At 45.7% G+C, this 20722-nt stretch overlaps 1 protein-coding gene across 1 annotated transcript in view; it reads left to right on the top strand.

Annotated features, from left to right (window-relative positions):
* MPZL3 (myelin protein zero like 3) overlaps positions 1 to 20129 on the top strand; it is a 40217-nt gene extending 20088 nt beyond the window's left edge. The window contains exons 3-6 of the mRNA XM_040325436.1: positions 5404 to 5614; positions 7915 to 8077; positions 17689 to 17797; positions 19807 to 20129. Coding sequence (XP_040181370.1) covers positions 5404 to 5614; positions 7915 to 8077; positions 17689 to 17797; positions 19807 to 19824 — 501 coding nt within the window. The 3' untranslated portion in view covers positions 19825 to 20129. The remainder of the gene's footprint in view (positions 1 to 5403; positions 5615 to 7914; positions 8078 to 17688; positions 17798 to 19806) is intronic.
* The last annotated feature ends 593 nt before the right edge of the window (positions 20130 to 20722 follow it).

The raw sequence follows: 20722 nt of genomic DNA, 5'->3' as shown, positions 1-20722 counted from the left end.
TTTTTTATTTTTTTTATTTATTCATTGAAGTGTATTGTTTCCCAAAAAATTGCATTTGAAAGACCGCTGGGCAAATACAGCAATTGACATTTTTTTCCTAGGGTCTTTGCTAAATTATATATAATGTTTGGGGGTTCCAAGTAATTTTCTAGCAAAAATATTGATTTCTTAAGAAGCAAGTATCAGAAAAAGATTTGGACTTTTTAGTGGTTAAACTTCCTGCATTTACACACAGAAGTTTGTTTTAAGAAGGAAGTTAGCTACAATGTTTCATGTTGTAACAAACTTGACTGCCTGGATTTTTTTCTTTATATACACACATACACACACACACACACACACACACACACAGAATTGTATCCCTTTGATCTAAGAAGGAAGCATTAGTTACAATGTTTACCATTAAAAACTTGGCAGACTGCCCGGATATTTTCTTTTAACAGCTGAGAGAACAGATACTGTAAATCTCTCCACTTGTTATATGCGACCGAGAAGGTGGGAGCCACCATGGAGCAAATTTGCAGGGCAGCAACTTGGTCAAGATTTTCTACCCTTTGTTCAACATTACAGACTGGATCTGATATCCAGTCAGGACCAGGCTTTTGGTAGGAAAGTCCTCCAATTCAGCATTTCCAGCCGCTCAATACACATGTGCTGGGAAGATGCACTGGGGTGCCATTTAGAATGAATAGCACCTCATTACATCACACTCATAACACAAATTATGGTAGTGTGCGTTCCGCAGCACAGTAGTGTGAAGGGACCCTTAGAGCCATTTCACATTATGTGTGGTGACAGATGCTTTGCCGCATGGTAAAATGTCTGTCACTGCAGGGAGACACATGAAACGTTTACCTATGTGTCCCATTCACACTGCAGTGCAGCCTAGCGCTGCTGGACATGCTACATTTTACAGAGCAGCATGATGTCTGACATTGCAGTGAATAATCTGTATGTTTTTCACACTTCAAATAAAGCTTGTAAACACATCAACCACACACTTTCAGATGCCACTGGAACAAGATAATCAATGTTATTCAGTTTGCCTGTCAGTGATCATAATGTTATGACTGGTCAGTGTAATGTCACATGTCGGAAACATATTTATGGAAACTTGTAAAGAAAATGACAGGTCCACTTTAAGTAGAATTCCAACAAGTCACTCTAGTAAATGTGTCAGATTTAAACCAGCCTTTTTAATACAAAGAGCTCACTGTAACACAAATTTGTGTGAAGCGTCATACAATACTTTGTACATTTCAGTGCAACTGCATTCCCAACAATGGCCATCTCAATGATGCTTCTAAGGTTGCTACATTTCCTGGGAAAAAATACCAGCCTTCTGATCTCTTTCCTATTAGTAACATTGGCACCAAGCCCTAAGGCCAGGCCAGTAAATTTCCAGCGTGACTCCAGGTACTTGTTGGCACATTACAGGGTAATCTTTCATGAATATACTATGTGGTTGTACTTGTGCTGCAACATTTCCCGAGGAATTTGAATTACACGAAGATGATACCAAGAATGAAAAGTTAGGCTTATAACAGGAACTACCCAGACGTCACAGCAAAAATACACACTTGTGGTAACTAGGAATGCAGTCTAGACAGGTTCAGCAAGTGATATGGATGATGTATAATTTAAAGTGCATTTTAAACCCAATGCCACGGTATAATATATTGCAGCTTACCAGTCCTTAGGCGTGTCAGCAGCATTCGTTTTCTTTTTATCAGGGTTTTTTTTTGCCTCTTTAGAGGAGCAGCATTGTCCCCCAATACAAACTAGGGTTGCCACCTTTTTTTTTTCAAGCCAAACCCAAACATTTTAGCGGCACCGGGAAGTTTTTTTTTTTTTTTTTACATAGTATACATTATAGTATTATAAAAGATATGGGACATCTTTGGGTGCCCCAAGGAGAGTGGTAATGCAGCACACTGCGGCAAACCACTGGAGATTTTCTTTAACCACTTCAATACCAGGCTTTTATACCCACCTCAATACCGGGCCTATTCTGGCACTTCTCTCCTACATATATAAATCATCATTCTTTTGCTAGAAAATTACACAGAACCCCCAAACATTATATATGTTTTTTTTTTAGCAGACACCCTAGGGAATAAAACAACAGTCATTGCAACATTTTATCTTGCACGGTATTTGCGCAATCATTTTTCAAACGCCTTTTTTTGGGAAAAAAATGGTTTCATTAAATAAAAAAATAACAAAACAGTAAAGTTACACCAAGTAAATAGATACCTAACATGTCACGCTTTAAAATTGCGCACACTCATGGAATGGCGCCAAACTTCGGTACTTAAAAATCTCCATAGGCAACGCTTTGAACATTTTTACAGGTTACCAGTTTAGATTTACAGAGGAGATCTAGTGTGAAAATTGTTGCTGGCACTCTAACGCACGCGGCGATACCTCACATATATGGTTTAAATGGCGTTTACATATGTGGACGGGACGTTCGCTTCTGCGCGCAAGCTACCGGGGACAGGGGCGTTTACATTTTTTGTATTATTCTTCTTATTGTTTTTTTACTTACACTTTTTTTTTTTAATTCTTCTTTTTTTTTTATAAAATGTTATTCCTATTACAAGGAATGTAAACATCCCTTGTAATAGGAAATGTGTGTGACAGGTCCTCTTTATGGAGACATGCAGGGTCAATACTGTAAGACCCCGAATCTCTCTTCCAGGCTGGAAATCATGAGATTGTGAAAAAAAAATTCACCGATCTCATGCTTGGTATTGCTTACTAGCCGCAATCGCGGCTTTGTTTACTTACGGGTACCCAGGCGTGACGTCATCAAATCCCGCCCGGACCTCTGACGGTCATAGAGATGACTGGTGACCATCTGGTCACCAGTCATTTCTATGCTTCCTGCCTGCGCCGGACGATTCTTTCTCCGGGCCCCCGATGGCACGGGAGAGCCCGGAGAAGCACTGGATGGCGGAGGGAGGGGGGGGGATGTCCCCTCCCGCTGCCTATATAAGAACAATCAAGCTGCGGAAACGCCGCTATGATCATTCTTATCGTGCACAGAATCGCTGGCACTAACGAATGATATCTGAATGATGCCTCTAGCTGGAGGCATCATTTAGCGATCGCTGCACAAAGCCCAGGACGTCATATGATGTCCACCCAGGATGGGAGATCCCATATGTGGACGTCAAATGACTATGGGCTAGTATTTAAGAAAATCCCTTGAAAATGGGGAAAATCCCTGGTAGTTACCTGGGTCACCAGAACCAGTGTCCTTTGAAAGATTTCACCCCCATTGCTGCTCTAGCTATAATATTTTCTACCTATAGAAGCCACATATAGAGGTTGGCAGTAACTTCTACAGATTGTGAAGCCTTTGCTATCTTTGGGATGTGAAAATAACATCTCTACACAGGCTCCCAAGTGTCATTATAGTCAAAAGGAGAAGAACAACAAGATGGACTTTTAAGGTGCCAGCAAGAACACTCAAATAAAATCAATACACTTTATTTTTCCAACATGTATAAAAACATTCTCATAAAAGACAGAACCAATATAATAAAATGGACCTCCCACAGAGTAACAAGCACTAGTAAAAAGTTGCTGGTTAAGCAAAATGGTCTGGTCTGATTTACTGCAAAGAGAGGGCGAGAGTGTGATCCTACAGTGAATGGAGAACAAAACGTAAAACTTCATATTAACCTTCTGGGTAACTGAGAATGAAAAGTAAAGGGAAAGAGGAGCAGCTAATTTGGGGGAGGAGGTGGTGGTAGCTGGTGGACGGAAGTTCTGTCTGAGGGGCTGACTGGTAGCTTTATGGTTTGCCCTATACTGTGTACTGCACCTTTCTAGGGACTGGGCCTGGACCACGGTGTGCATGGCCTCGGGAAGCATACACCAGCTTTTCTCCATATTCAAATAAAGTGTATTGTGTTAAAGAGCTGGTGGAGAGAATCCGCGCTCAACACGGTTATCCTTCCAGTGTTTGGCTAAGTGAAGTCATTTGGCTTCCAACTAGATCATCTTTATGCCGCATACACACAATAGGAATTTCTGATGAAAAAAGTCCATCTGCGTTTAGAAATAGAACATGTTTTATTTTTTTCCGATTTGAAAAAAAAACGATTGGAAATTCCTATCGTCTGTGTGCAACTCCGACGGAATAAAAAACCCACGCATGCTCAGAATCAAGTCGACGAATGCTCGGCATTGAAATTCATTTTTCTCGGCTTGTCGTTGTGTTTTACATCACCGCGTTTTGGACGGTCGGAATTTAGTCTGACATAGCTGGATTCAGGTAGGCGGGCGCATCGTTGCGGCGGCATAGCATATCGTATTTACACTACGCCGCCGTAAGTGAGCTAGGCAAGTACTGTATTCACAAACTACTTGCCTGCTAAGTTACGGCGGCGTAGCGTAAATGCGGCCGGCGTAAGCGCGCCTAATTCAAATTATGCTGAGGGGGCGTGTTTTACCTTAATGTGGGGTGACCTGACGTGATTGACGTTTTTTATGAACGGCGCATGCGCCGTCCGTGTACATATCCCAGTGTGCATTGTGGCAAAGTACGCCGCAAGGACGTATTGGTTTCGACGTGGACGTAAATTACGTTTAGCCCTATTCACGGACGACTTACGCAAACGATGTAAAATATTAAAATTTTGACGCGGGAACGACGGCCATACTTAACATTACTAGTCCAGCTATTTGATGGAATAACTTTACGCCTGAAAATGCCTTACGTAAACGGCATATCTTTACTGCGTCGGGCGCGCGTAAGTTCGTGAATAAGTGTATCTAGTGATTTACATATTCTACGCCGAGCGCAATGGAAGCGCCACCTAGCGGCCAGCCTAAATATTGCACCCTAAGATACGACGGCGCAAGCCGTCATATCTTAGATAGGTTTATTTGTATCTCTGTTTGAGAATACACTTAAACTTAGGACGGCGCAGATTCCGAGTTAGGTCGGCGTATCTACTGATACGCCGGCCTAACTCTATGTGAATCTAGCTAACGGTGTGTATGCAAGACTGATGGAAGTCAGCTTTCATCGGAAATTCCAATTGTGTGTACGTGGCATTAGGCTTACTTTCAGATCACATCTATAATAGAGAGACACGTCACCACCTTTTTCTATTTACTATATCTCTTCAAAAGCATTGCAGTAAACATTAACAAGCATGAAGAATCATGATTCAGTAGCAACAATAAAATCCTAGTGTTCCTCAAGCACTAAGACCTCGGGCTTTCTTGCCTTGCACCTCAGGTTTGTGGTATGTTTGAACATACAAGTGACAGTTACAGATTGGTTTGTGGTCTATATTCTTTTGTGAAGATGGATTATTCTAGAATATATTGATACATTTTTCCAATTCCACTGACAGGTTCTGTTACTTCTTCCATTTCTAGATTCTACATTATCAGTCAAAAGCATACCCAATTCTAGAGGGACCCTTCAAGGATCGTGTGACTTGGGAGGGGGATATTGGCGGAGGAGATGCCTCCATTCGGTTGAATGACCTGAGGCTTACAGATAATGGCACCCTGTCTTGTGTGGTGAAAAACCCTCCAGATGTCCATGGGAAAGTGCCTGAGATGAAGCTAATGGTCACCCTGCAAAGTAAGTTTATTATCCTAAAGGAAAAGAGTTTAGAACTCACATTAAAACAAATAATGTAAACCAAAAACTAAGTAACGCAAAGTGTCACCATTATAGTAAAAAAAATATATAATTTCTCAGTGACAGCTGCACTCACAAATAAAATAAAATAAAAATGAAAAACGTGTTGCGCTATCAAAATACAATGCATAAATTAAAGTGGTTGTAAACCCCTACAGACCACATTGACCTACATACGACCAGGATGTTCAACAGTGAGCTAAATTATCTCCAGAGGGTGTGTATTGCTCAACGCCATCAACAAAAACTATTTATAACGTTCCACTTGTTTTTAGCCCACCTAAACTGCAAAGGCAGTAGAGGGGGGTGTTCACATGGTATGGTCCCAATGCTTTGCACCTGTGCCAAAAACTAACATCCCTGTTGGTATTGGTGGGCAATAAGCCCACCAACCACGACGGATCTAAGCAAATGGGGAGGTGCCGAAACCATCCGGCAACCACATGCAATGATGGATGTCTTAACTTAGCCTAATTTAATACTTAAACAGGCACATGTCTGCCATTACTGTATATAAGAATGTATATAGAAATGTTAGTATTGCAGCTTGTAATGTTATAGCTTGCATTTATTTACAAATGTTGCCCATTGCAAACCTTGATCAGGGGCGCTGATCATGGGGCCCCGTACAGCCTACCTGACGGGGCCCCCTTCAGCTCCACCCCTGGTCCCTTCTTTAGCCCCACTCTGGCTCCACCCCTGGCCCCTCCCCAGATGCCATATTATGCTGCAGACAGTGCCACCCATTCCATGCCTCCTGCCAATGCCATATTGTGCTGCAGACTGTGCCACCCATGCCGCCAATCCCGTAATGTGCTGCAGACACTGCCACCCATACCGCCAATGGCATAATTCTTCTGGCAGCATGGGTGGCACTGTCTCTGCAGGCAGCACATGCGTTATGACATTAGCGGCATGGGTGGCACTGTCTGCAGCACATTACTGCATTGGCGGCATGGGTGGCACCATCTCCCATGCTGCAGACAGTGCCACCCATGATGCCAATGCCATAACTTATGTGATACCTGCTGACAGTGCTACCCATCCCGCCAATGCCATATTGTGCGGCATGGGTGGCACCGTCTCTGCAGGCAGCACATGCCCTATGCCATTAGCGTCATGAGTGGCACTGTCTCTGCAGGCAGTACGTGTTATGGGCAGACAAAGCCACCTATGCCACAATGTATAGGTGCCATTACCAGAAACAATGCAAATAGAGTAACACAGTGTTACTAGAGGTACCAGCTACAAATAAAACAGTGGTTGTAGATCTTTAAGCACCCCCCCCCCCCCCCCCAAGCAAGCACACACCTGACCTGTGTAATTGTTGGCTGGGCTGAGTCACTTATTCCTGGTGATCCTGCTGCTGCCTGGACTTGAGGGTCTCCCACAAACTATTCCAGTCAGAAGATCATTATGGGATGCCTCTGCCGATGCCGACATCCTCTGCTGCCACTGCTCCTCTTGAGTAGCCTCACTGCTATTTCTTCACGTGGAGCGAGAGGAATCGGAGTCACTCTGCCACGCCAGGAGGTGACGGCTACAGAGGATGTGCTGGCCGGGACTTAACCCAGCATCAGTATGGCATGAGGAGCGGGCACGGATGAGGTATTCTTCCGTGCCCGAAATATGAGAAACAGTTCCTCCCCTGCCGCGGCCGCCATATAAGAATGAACATAAGAAATAAAAAACATTTTAAATGTAAAATGTACAGGGGGGGGTGGTGGCTAAATGGCTGTTTGGTGCTGGACGATGTTAAGGGCCCATTCACACCTAGGCGTTTTGTCGCCTGTAGTGTGACGCCGCAGCAGCCCCGAGACGCTGGAGGGATGAAAACACATTGCCCTCTATGGAGATGGTTCACATCTCCACGCCGAACGCCGTACGCCTGCTGCCTGAAAAAAAGTCCCGAACCTTTTTTTCAGGCGGCTTTCGGCGTTCGGCATAGGAGATGTGAACCATCTCCATAGAGGGGGTGAGGCTGCATTCACAATCGCGGTGTTTTGTCGCCGCAAATCGCGGTACAAAACGCCGCAATTTGTCGCCGCAATTCCCGGGACAAAACGCAGCGATTTTGTACGCCTAGGTGTGAATGCAGCCTAAGGGATGCTGATCGGTATTTTTATTTTTTTTTACATTTAACTAGTATTTTGTTCAGGTTGCCGGCCCCCAACTGGGCCAGTTGTACTGGCCTATCAGCGGCCCTGACCTTGATTGTGTACCACTTCTCTTTTCTTCAGGTCTTTCCTTTAAATTTAATACAGTCATCTTGCTGTCTGCACTGGTGTTTATACCCTCCATTTTGGTCTCCATAATATTACTGGTAAGAATGAAAAGGGCGATTCGGAGAGAGAGAGCCAGGAACAAGAAGCTGAAAAAGTCTCCCATTGAAGCATCACGAGAGTAAGTGCCGCCATAAAGGACTATGTTTACATTTTGTAATTTACCATAATTGTTTTTAGGTCTAAAATAAGTCATAGTAGAATTAAAACTATTTTGGATAGAGTAAGAGAGGGTTGTAAGCAGTCAGGTTTTTTTTTCCTTCTCTTTCCCATTGGGAAAAAGCAGTTAAAGGAAATTCCTCCCAAGTAAGGGAACTCCTAGTTGTCACCAGAACTTGTCCCCAATGGAAGATTTCCCCAGTGTCCTGTTTCGGCTACTTCAATTTTGAAATTGAAGGATGTTGGGCAGTAGGGAGCTGACAGGGTCACCCACGTGGCAAAGTGCCTGATTAAATTTGCCAAAATACACACATTACATACATACATACATTATATGTAATAGAAGGAAATGGATACCAAGCGCCTTGAGGTGATTCAGTTCGCATTTGTAGCGCTATATAAGTTATTCACTCAAATTTTTATTTATTTTTTGCTGTCACAATGTAGAGCAGGCATGTCCAAAGTCCAGTCCGCGGGCCAATTGCGGCCCCCCTGGTGATTTACTACGGCCCTCCTGGTGATTTGGATATATATATCGTTTGTGGCCCCCAGGGCCAAAAAAGATATACACCATATTTATCAGCTCTGCCTCGGAGGAGACAGGGGGAGGGAGCGGGACGAGCACCATCAGATTACATTAAGAGAATCTCCAGTTTACTTTTTTTTTTGAAAATTCTTTTTATTGATTTTTTGAGCACAAAAAAACAGCCATTCACACCAGATAGGCAACATGCCCACCTAGACACAGGCCACGCAGGGCCGACACACCCAACAACAACAATTACAGTTGACTGACGTATACCCTCCCCCCACCCCCCACCCCTGACCCCAACCCCAACCTTGACCAACCACCCTCTCATAGCAGTCCAACATAGAAACACCTTGTGAATCCTAAAAGTATAGTGCCCGCAGGCCTCCCTAGCTCAATAGATATAGAAACATGTCATATTCAAATACTCAGATCAGGTGTATAGATCGCTGTATATCATCATTAATTAGCGTAGACTCTAAGGCAGTGGCGGAGCCCTCAATGAGTCAAGCCACAGCTCTAACCCACCGTGTCAGATGAGTCCAACCATGCCTGCCAAACCCTCTTGAATTTCTTATCACAACCCCTCGACCTATAGGTGGCCTTGTACATGTGTATTACAGAGTTAATCAGTCCCTTCCAAAAAGATAACGTAGGGGCATTGGAGTTTTTCCATTTCAGTAGAATAGCCTTCCTGCCATAAAACAACCCAATATTTAAAAGGGTACGGTGTGCTAAGGAGGGAACTACCTCCTCAACCAACCCGATGAGGCAGACCTTAGCAGTTAGAGGAACTGGGACACTCAGTACTCCCGACAGACACTCAACCACCCCTGCCCAAAAGTTCTGAACTTGAGGACATGTCCAGAATATATGCTCCGAGCCCGCTGGGGTATAATTGCACCGCCAACACTGGCCAGTACAGGCGGGGTAAATACGTGATAACCTGGCTGGGGTATAGTAAATGCGATGTAGAAATTTAAATTGGATTAGACGATCCCGAGCCGAGACCAGGTGTTTGAAGGGATGGTCCCACATGTCGTCCCAGTCTTCCCCTTGAATGTCGGGAATCTCACTCTCCCATCTCTCCCTACACCTAGACACCCCAATAGGGGTTTTTGTAAACATGGCCTTATACACTGTGGACAGGGTTTTAGATAAATCCTCCGTAGTTAATAAATTCTCCAGCGCCGAGGGAAGAGACTCCACCCTACGGCTCCCGAACTGGGCCTGAAAAGCATGGCGCAGCTGTAAGTATCTAAAGAAGGAGTTCGGCAGATTATGCCTGGTCTTTAGCTGGTCAAATGAGATCAAGTCTCCCTCTCTAGTAACATGTTCCAGCAGTTTGACCCCCCCACAGGCCCAGATCATTGGGTCTGGGAGAGAGCAAAAGTCCGGTAAATTTGGGTTCAACCACAGAGGTGCCGAGGGCGAGACTCCCAAATACGAAGGCGAGACCATGGTGGTAGCAACCTCCCATGCCCTAATGGTAGCCCTCATAGTGGTTGTTAACGGTAGGGTAGATTTTGGGCCTCTGTATAGAGCCAATCTCAGACTTTCATAGGACCCCAACAGTGCCGCCTCCAGAATAGTGGCCGTGTCCCCCTCGTCTGCCAGCAACCAGCGCCTGGCAAAAACCATCTGGCCAGCCAGATAATATTTCTGCCAATCCGGGAGTGCCAGCCCCCCCTGACCCCAAGGTTCTTGGAGGACCTTAACACCTATTCGGGGAGACTGAGGCGACCAAATAAAAGACCCAATTATACCGTTCAGTGATGTAAAGAACGATTTGGGAACCCACATCGGGGAGTGACGCAGAAAGTATAGGAGAACTGGTAAAAATTTCATTTTAAGCAGGTTGACTCTTCCAAGTAGCGAAAGGGGCAATTTCTTCCAGGCCTGAACCCGTTGTTTCAGAGTAACCACTAGTGGGAGAAGATTTAAAGTCATATAGTCGGTAATATTGGCAGTAATTTTAACCCCCAGATACGTAATAGAGGACACCCACTGCAGCGGCAGCGCATCGTCCCGCTGCATCTGGGCCTCGGGACCTAGAGGTAATATAGAGGACTTGTTCCAGTTCACACGCAGGCCCGAAAAAGAGGCAAACGTGTCCAGAACCTGTAAGGCTGCTTTAAGCGACACCCCGGGGTCCCTAAGGAATAGTAGCAGGTCGTCTGCATAGAGCGCCACACTTTCTACAATCGTTCCAATTCGGATCCCCCCCTCCTCCCCCGATTTTCTAAGTGCCCTGGCTATAGGCTCCATCATTAACGCAAAAAGGAAGGGGGAAAGCGGGCATCCCTGTCTTGTACCCCGACCAATTTGGAAGAATGGGGATATCTTAAAACCCATCCGAACAGCCGTTCAAGGGTTGGCATATAGCAACTTAATCCACTTACGATAACCAGGACCGAACCCCATTTCCTCCAATACTTTGTGCATGTACTGCCAATCTACGGAATCAAAGGCTTTTTCGATGTCAATGGACACAATCACTTTACCCGGGCACTCAGCATTATCCAATTGGATATGCGTGAATAACCTTCTCAAGTTTGTGTCCGTTGACATACCCGGCATGAACCCCGTTTGGTCAACCTCCACTAGGGTCGAAATGACTCCAGCCAATCTCGACGCCAAGACCTTAGTAAGGATCTTAAGGTCCATGTTGAGTAGAGCAATCGGCCTATAGGATGAGCACTCCATCGGGTCTTTGCCTGGTTTTAAAAGGAGCACCATGTACGCCTCCATCATGGACTCAGGTAAGGCCCCCGATTCCCAGCAGTGCCTAAAGAGCCGGTTCAGTCTAGGCGCCAATTGAGACTTATAGGTCCTGTAGAAATCCGCCGGGAACCCATCAGGCCCCGGCGCCTTCTGCGGAGGAAACGCCTGCATTGCTGCCTCTATCTCTAGAACCGAGATGGGCCTATCTAAGGATTCAGCATCCTCGTCCGACAGGTGGGGCAAGGCTACCTCCCTCAACAACTCGTCCAACCCAGCAGAGTCATACGCCGAGATGGGCGAGTATAGAGCTGAGTAGTACCTCACAAATTCGTCTAGAACTTCCGCGGGATCTGTAACCAAGGCCCCTCCCCTCCCCCTCACTACAGGTACACTGACTGTCGTTTTTGGGTCCGCAGCTAGATTAGCTAGAAGCTTACCGTTTTTGTCCCCTTCTGCAAAAATAGTCTCCGCCCTACTCTTCACCTCAGTATGGGCTAAGTCCGAAAAATGTAGGGCAACTGCACGCCTAGCCTCCAGTAGGGACACATAGTTGGCCTCCGAGGGAGAGTCTGCATGTGTTTTAGCACTCTCCCGCTCTTTGGCCGTCAGGAGTTCACATTCCCGATTATGGTCCCTCCTGGCTGCTTTAATGGCCGAGATACACTCCCCCCTGGTCGCTGCCTTGAACGCATCCCAGACCACCGGGGGTTCAGCCGAACCCTCGTTGGTCTCCCAATACGTAGCCATGGAAGTTTTAAGGTGTTCTAGTACCTGATCCTCTACCAACCAACCCGGCGATAGTCTCCAGCCCCCCTTCGTCCCCCGGTCCGGGAAGGCTAAGGTGGCCATTAGAGGGTTATGATCCGAGGGGCCCCCGGCTAGATATTCCATCATGCATACATTTTGTAGGATAGGGGCATTGCCAAACGCCAAGTCTATCCTAGCCGACGACCTATGCGTAGTGGATAAGTGAGAGTAAGAGACGACATCCGGATGTTTCCACCTCCATAGTTCCGTCATTCCCGCCACCGAGACCCAAGAACTGAGATCCCCCGAGGCCGTCCTAGCAGCATTGGAGGAGTCCAGCACCGGATCAAGGATGGCATTAAAGCGGATCTCCACTCTAAAGTGGAGTCCCGCTGATCGGCACCCTCCCCCCCTCCGGTGTCACATTTGACACCTTTCAGGGGGGAGGGGGGTGCAGATACCTGTCTACAGACAGGTATCTGCACCCACTTCCGGCCCTACGATACGGGCAAAGGACGGGTTTTTTCTCCGCTTCCCGTCGCCCCCCCCCCCCGTTGTATGCTGGGAACACTCGGCTCCCAGCACACAGCGGGAGCCAATCGGCGGGCGCAGCGCGACTCGCGCATGCGCCGTAGGGAACCGGGCAGTGAAGCCGGAGCGCTTCACTTCCTGGTTCCCTCACCGTGGATGGAGGGGGGAGCAGCAGGGTGACGAGCGATCGGCTCGTCATCTGCTGCGATCACCGCTGGACTCCAGGACAGGTAAGTGTCCTTATATTAAAAGTCAGCAGCTGCAGTATTTGTAGCTGCTTGCTTTTAATATAGTTTTTTAGTGGCACATCCGCTTTAAAGTCTCCCATGAACAATGTCGGAACATGGAGATACGGGCCCAGTGTCACCAGCAGGTCATACAACAATTTAGATTGGAAGGGAGGAGGCACATATACATTTACCAATAAAAGCTTATGAACCGATAAATTCAAGAGGAGGGCCACGTATCGTCCCCCAGGGTCAGTGAATACCTGGTGAACTACACACTGCACGGCCTTGCTAATCAGGATTGAAACCCCCCTAGAATATGTGGAATAGGTGGAGTGAACCGCCCTCTGTATCCAGGTCTTACGCATTGCTAGGATCTTACTACCCTCCAGATGTGTCTCCTGAAGGAGAACAATATGTGGCCTGACTTGTTTGAGGTATTGAAATACCGCCGCCCTCTTGAACCTATTATTCAAACCTCTGACATTCCATGACAGTATCTTAATTCTACTATCCATTACCTATTGTAAAATTATACATTCTCAAAGACATGACCATTGAATAGGAAAAAAATAGCCAGAGAAACCTGCAGCAGGTCAAATAGTCCGTGTAGTTCAAAGGTGCAAAAAACAAAAAAGGTCCCATGGTGTTGGTCAAAAACCCTCCCCCCCCCCCTGCCATTATACCAGAAACTAAAACAAAAACTGTCCGGTATGCAGCTTCATCCCTGTAACAAACAAACCTGTCAGAGTTCCACCGTCGGTGACGATAGTTCGGCTTAGACGTGCACATAGTATAACAAAAAAAGAGAAAAAAGAAAACTTGTGCCCATCATCAAAGCCCCATTGGCTGATCAAATTCAGTTATATTGCGGCCTTGTGGGAGAGTATATAGAGCAAGGGCCTAGTGGCCAAGTCCCACCGGGGATTCAGCCGGCCGTGACAGCAGAACATGGCACCCCAAGGACTCAATCAGCGAGGTCTAGTATTAAGGATTCCCAATAAATTTCACCCTCCTCCCCTCCCCCTCCAATAAAACTGAAAATAAAATTTGGTAATCAAAGAAAAAAAAGAAAAACGAAGAGGGGAGAATCAGCAAAACCAGCAAGAGGAGGCATCCTCGTGTGTAGAGCAGAACTGCAAAAACAGGAACACAGACCCCGACAGGGTCCTGAAGAGACCATCTAAGGTAACGATAACGATTCTGGACGAGCTGCAAACTTCACCGCGACCGATCCAACCATTCACAGGCCTCTTGCGGGTTGTCAAAGAATTTCACCGACCCCTTGAATTGCACGCGAAGACGGCTTGGATACAGCATGCTGTATTTGAGCTCTCTTTCTCGGAGTCGTCTCTTCACATCCGTGAAGGAGCGTCTGCGTCTCTGCGTCTCCGCCGAGAAGTCTGGGAAAAGCATGATCCTTGCGTTGTCATACCTTAGCTCCTTCTGTTTTCTCGCTTCAGCCAGCAGCATGTCACGGTCTCTATAGTTGAGAAACCGGACCAGGAACGGTCTGGGAGGGGCACCCGATGGCCGAGCAGCAGTGGGTACTCTATGGGCCCGTTCAACCACATAAGTGGGAGGGAGATCCCCCAGACCGAGCAGGGTCTTGAAGAAGCCCTCAGCAAAGGTGGCCGTTGACATTCCCTCTGCTCCCTCAGGCAGGCCTACCACGCGGATGTTATTGCGTCGTTGCCTGTCTTCCGCATCGTCCGCACGGTGTTGTAGGGACCGGACCATGTCATGCAGCTCCGCAAGTTGGGAGACATGTGTATGGGAGATATCCTCTACCCCCGAGATACGGTCCTCAGCAGCGGTCAGCCTACCCCTGATCTTGTCCAGATCATGGCGGATGAGGTTACATTCAGTCGCCAGGCTGTCCATGCGACTCACCAGTTCAGTCTTTGAGGCCGCTATGGCTTCCAGGATGGGACCCGTGATCGCAGCTGCGTCCACCTCAACCTCCTGTGAGACAGGGGGTGACCCCTCGGGTGCTGGCATCAGAGTGTCTTGTTGCAGCGCCATCTTGCCTGGGAGAGAAGAGGCGCGCTGAGCGGAGGAGCTGGAAATCCAGATGGCGTGGGCGGGACTAGTCGCCATGCTGCCTTGAGAGCGGAGCTGCCGTTGCTCTTTCGGAGGCTGAGATCTCTGCTTCTGCTTCTTTTTTGCGGCCGAGAAGGACATCCCCGTACTCCTCAGTGCTTCCCCCAGCCAGGCAACCTCTCTGCGGTGCTGAATGATCGATCCGGCCGCAATAATCAGGATGTATGTATCGGATGGCAGCCGGAGCTCTGAAGAGACACGTCTAGCCTCGATCACATCCGGCCACGCCCCCCAATCTCCTGTTTACTTAGCGGCGTCTGTAATAGGAAGTCCAGTCTCCTGGGATGCCATTGGATGACTGTTCTGTCTATCATAGGAGGCGGAACTTTGTATTAAAGAGGTAACTGAGTAAACAAGAAATTCTCCTGTTTGTAATCTGTCAGCCCTCACGCCCCCCCTCCCTGTCCCCTCCGAGGCTGCAGATGGGCATCAATCAGGCTGCACTGATGGCAATGGTAAGGCTGCATTCATGGCACATGTGAGGTTGCAATGGTAAGGCTGCATTCATGGCAATAGCAAGCCCGTGCATGTTATATGCAGATAAATATGGTATATCCAAATAACACATCCAAGGTCATCATTAGTCCTGAGCAGCGCTCTGGGATTCGTTGGGGTCACAAGAGATATATACAGTGTATCCAAATAACATGCCCAAGCTCATCTCTTCACCACACACAGCCACAAAGGCAAGATAATTATTGTTGGGCAGTGTATTAGTTGCTCGGACGAACACACTTAGACCGAATTTTAATGGTTCAAAGAATATCAGGCAAAATGGTCGGCCCTCAGGCATGTTCACTTCATCAAATCTGGCCCTCTTTGAAAAAAGTTTGGACACCCATGATGTAGAGTATAAGATCTATCATCTGTGCCCAGTCTTGCCACAAAGAGTTAATACAGCTCTGAGAAATCCTCTTTTCTTTTTTCCTTTTTTCAGTGAGATAAACGGACAAACAGGAGAAAACTTTTGTCCGTTCTTTCCCCTTGCTGTGAATGACAGGTTATTTACATATCTCATGCACTAGCCTGAGACGGGCATTATTTTTTAATTCCCACCCCCACTCCTTTTCTGAAGTCATGTGGTTACTTTTCTGGATGTTGGTGATCATAGCAGAATTTAGTGTAAGGCCCCATACACACGATAGAATTTATCCGCGAATACGGTCCAGCGGACCGTTTCCGCGGATAAATCCTCTCGTGGATTTCGGCGGATTTTCATGCGATGGTGTGTACACACCATCGCATTGAAATCCGCGCCGAAATCCTCTGGCGATGACGTGTCGTGCCGTCGCCGCGATTATGACGCGGCGACGTGCGCGACGCTGTCATATAAGGAATTCCACGCATGCGTCGAATCATTACGACGCATGCGGGGGATCCCTTCGGACGGATGGATCCGGTGAGTCTGTACAGACCAGCGGATCCATCTGTTGGGATGGACTCCAGCAGATGGATATGTTGTGCATGTCAGCAAATATCCGATCTGCTGGAATCCATCCCAGGGGAGATTTATCCGCGGAAAAAGATCCGCTGGCGTGTACACACCATAGGATCTATCCGCTGAAACCCATTTGCTGGGATTTATCTGCGGATGGATTCTATGGTGTGTACGGGGCCTAAGGAATACACAGGAGAAAATGCATGTTGACAAGGGGAGTCAACAGATCCACCCACAGAATCTGCAGTTATTCAGTTCTTATACCAGACAGAGGAGAGACATTTGACAGGTAAGGATTAGGGATGTCCCGATACCACTTTTTTAGGACCGAGCACAAGTACCGATACTTTTTTTCATGTACTCGCCAAAACCGATTACCGATACTTTTTTTTAAATGCAGCCTTGTGTCCCCAAATGCAGCCTTGTCCCTAAATTCAGCCTTGTCCCTAAATGTAGCCATGTCCCTAAATGCAGCCATGTATCCCCAAATAGAAAGCCAAGCCCCCCCCCCCCGCCGCTGCCGTCTAGTTGATTAGCGCTCAGGGGAACATAACAGCTTTCATTTGAATAGCTGTGTGTTCCCCGCCGCGCCTCGTCATGTATAGACACTCCCCCTTGCTCGGGCACTTTGATAGACAGATCACCCGTCCAATCCTGGGACGGGTGATCTGTCTATCAAAGTGCCCGGACAAGGGGGAGGGGGCTATACATGACGAGGCACGACGGGGAACACACAGCTATTCAAATGAAAGCTGTTATGTTCCCCCAGCGCTGATCAACTAGACAGCAGTGGTGGGGGGGGGGCTTGGCTTTCACTTTGGGGACTAGGCGGCAGCGGCAGCAGCTCTCCTCTCCTCCATACCCGAGGACTGCTCTGCTCCGCCCGCTCTCTGCCCCCTCTCCATCCGCTTTCCACCCATTCTCAGGGGGGGGGGGGAAGTATCGGGGGAAGCATCGGGAGCATTTGCGCGAGTGCAAGTACTCACGCAAATGCTCAGTATCGGTCCCGATACCGATACTAGTATCGGGACAACCCTAGTAAGGATACATGCAGGAGGCATGTATATCCTTATAGATCAGCACTATGGCAGTAGTTTAGAAAGGATGAGAGCGGATTTACATCCACTTTAAGTCTGCAGTCTGGCAGTCTTCAGTAGCATTGTATATAATGAATAATATATGTGGCCCTTTGGTGATCATTAGATCTAATCTAAAATGTATATTTCACTTCTGTTTAAATTAATATATATATATATATATTGATATTTTCATAGCTGTGTCTATGATGAAAGTGATACAGCTCCTCTTCACCACACGTCTTCGTCATCGGAAAAACCACCAGGCTGTCTAATGAAGCTTTGTTTACGATGTGCAGATGCCGATGTAAGTTTAACCCCTTCACATTTTTCATCTCTATTTTACCATTTTGCAATGTTTATATTTAAATGATAATAACTTCTTAACTGCTTTGTGTATTAATGCAAATATTGCATTAGTTATCTGGATTTGGCTCTTGGTTTGTTAACCTGCATTAAATATATTTTTATATTTACTATTCAGTTGTAATAAACATGCTGAAAAAAATATAACAAAAACACAATAAAAAATAAAAGTATAGAATAAACTAACTAAAACCAATGACATAATAACAATTAACTGATGCTGCCAACATCTAAAACTGTGCAATGTCACACATTGGTGGTAAAAAAATTAAATTCCAAACTGTGCGCTATTACAGCATTTCATAAACCTTATCATATACACCAATCAGCCAAAATGTTATGATCACTGACAGGTTAAAGGGACACTTAGAGCCCATTCACACAGGGGCGACAGCCGCCTGACAAGTCGTGTCCCACTCTGTTCAATAGAATCGTTAAAATAGGAGCGACACAGGTCGCTCTGACTTAGGCCCCTTTCACACTGGGGTGGGAGCCGCGGTGGCAGTATAGCGCCTCTAAAAATAGCGGCGCTATACCGTCGGATTTGCCGCTAGCGGCCGATAAAGGGTTAATACCGCCCGCAATGCGCCTCTTATTTTAAATGGGAAGGAGCGGTATACATACCGCTCCACAGATGCTGCTAGCAGGAGATTTTTTTCTCTCCTGCCAGCGCATCGCCTCAGTGTGAAAGCCCTCCGGCTTTCACATTGAGGTTGCTGGGCAGGAGTACTGAAAAACTCCTCAGTATGAAAGGGGTCTAAGAAAAAGGTTTTTGTACGACTTTAGGGGCGACTTACATTGACTTCTATACAGAAGTCATTTTGCAAGTCGCCTCTGAAGTCGTCTTCAGGTGGCCTTGCTGAGTCGCCCCCAAAGTCGTGCCGCCCCTGCAGAGGCGTTGCTGCGGGGGTGCGGTCCGCACCCGGGTGACCCCCGCTAGAGGGGTGACCCCATCCCGATTTAAAAAAAAATTTTTTTTAGAACTTTGGACAGACACCATAAGCCTTCAATGACAGATTCAACGTTTTCATGTTTTTAGCTTCTTCGTCGTTCATGTCGAATGGTCTACCCCAACACTGTCTCTATAATGTCAAATCTTTTCTCTCTATGTAGAATAATCTTGGACTAATAGAGTTAAGGTTAGGCCGCATTCGACCACAGATTCGATACACAGATTGCTATTGTCAGCGTCATGTCCAATCTCCTATCTATATTGAACTGTTGTAGCAACGAAATTAAAACATGTTTTTATGTCGAATCCTTCGGATTCTGCACTTTCGTTTGTTAAAACGATATAAAAAATACCCGAAATTCGGACGAAAACAAATGCACATGTCTATTTGCAAATAGATGTGTAAGCTGCAGAGACTGCGACAAGGCACCCGAGTATTATCTGCAGGCCAAACTCTATGTAACTGTGCCAGATACCACAGCATACTTTCAGAGGTCTAGTGGAGTCCATGCCTTGACAGGTAAACGCTGCTTTGGTGGCAAAGGGGGAACTTACTCAAGATTAGGTAGGTGGTCATAAAATATCAAAACATTGTGTGACATTGCATGATTTTATAGGAACATAAATGCCGCATTTTTTAACAGAAATAAGATTTATATATGCCCTGCCTTCTGTACTGTTTTCAGGTTTAATCCATACGTGTTGTTGTTTTTACTAAATTAATTTTTTACACTTTTTTTTTTTTTTAAGTATTTATCATACCTCAAAATATGTTCAAATATTATGCATGTGAATTAATCTGACTGACTGACTAATGTTTTCCAATTCATTGAAGAATTTTATCACTTTGCATTGTTTGCTGGTTTAAAAAATAAAAATAAAATAGGAATGTGAATATTGCATTTGTTATCCTTTTAGAGAACTAAGGTTTATATATGTCCTGCCTTGTGTTTTATTTTCAGGTTTATTCCAACTAACTTAGTTGTTCTTTATTTAAGGATTCATATGATTACTGAGATGATGACAGTCTCTGTGTGACTGGAAATATATACGGACTATGAAGGTGTTGTACAAAACAATGTGGAGAAATACTTGAACTATACAGATTTACTTGGACTGACGTGATGAATATTTTTTTCTTCTGTTCATGTCAAATATAATACAACAAAGCCGCACTTTGGTTTTGGACTTAAAATACAGAACTTGAAATAAATTAAAGCATATTTTTATATATTTTAATAAAATGTTTAATATTTAGATAGTTTTTGTTTCTTGTACAGCTATAAATAATAATTGTAATATACAAGTTGTGTGACTGCAATCAACCCTCTTTTGTTTTTTTTTTTGTTTTTGTTTTTTGTTACTGTCGTGGGACTTTTTACCTGGAAAATATTTAAAAAGAAAATAGATTTTTGACAATTCAATTTGTATACTTTCATCAGAATTGAACAGAACTACAAACAAGTAATACAAACTAAAAAGGATAACCAAACCCAAGAACAAAATGAAATCTATTGCAGTTTACCAGTATTAGATGTGGGGACTACATTCTTCTTCTTCCCTATTTTTTTTTTTTTCTCAGCTAAGAATATTTTCAACAAGTTCAGAAAATACCTGTTGATTTTGCTAGAATGTTCTTGTCATTTCCGTGAGCTGAAAAAAAAGAAAAACCTATCTTGTCTTTGTTCTGTAACTACGAATCCCATCACTGACCATGTAATAATGGTGAACAAAGGCGGACGTGTTTGAAGTCCAGCCTGGGTGACCACGGCTGCCCGATAGTTGAGAAGTGAACCATGCAGGGATGGGAAGTGTGTTATTTGCAGGATTACATTACTGCTATGCAGAGGCGTTGCAAGGGGGGAGCGGGGGGTGCGGTCCGCACCCGGGTGACACCCGCCATAGGGGTGACAC

This window comes from Rana temporaria, chromosome 10, assembly GCF_905171775.1.
Source record: "Rana temporaria chromosome 10, aRanTem1.1, whole genome shotgun sequence".
Lineage (NCBI taxonomy): Eukaryota > Metazoa > Chordata > Amphibia > Anura > Ranidae > Rana > Rana temporaria.
Note: the sequence above shows the minus strand (reverse complement) of the source record. Positions and strands in the feature narration are given on the sequence as shown.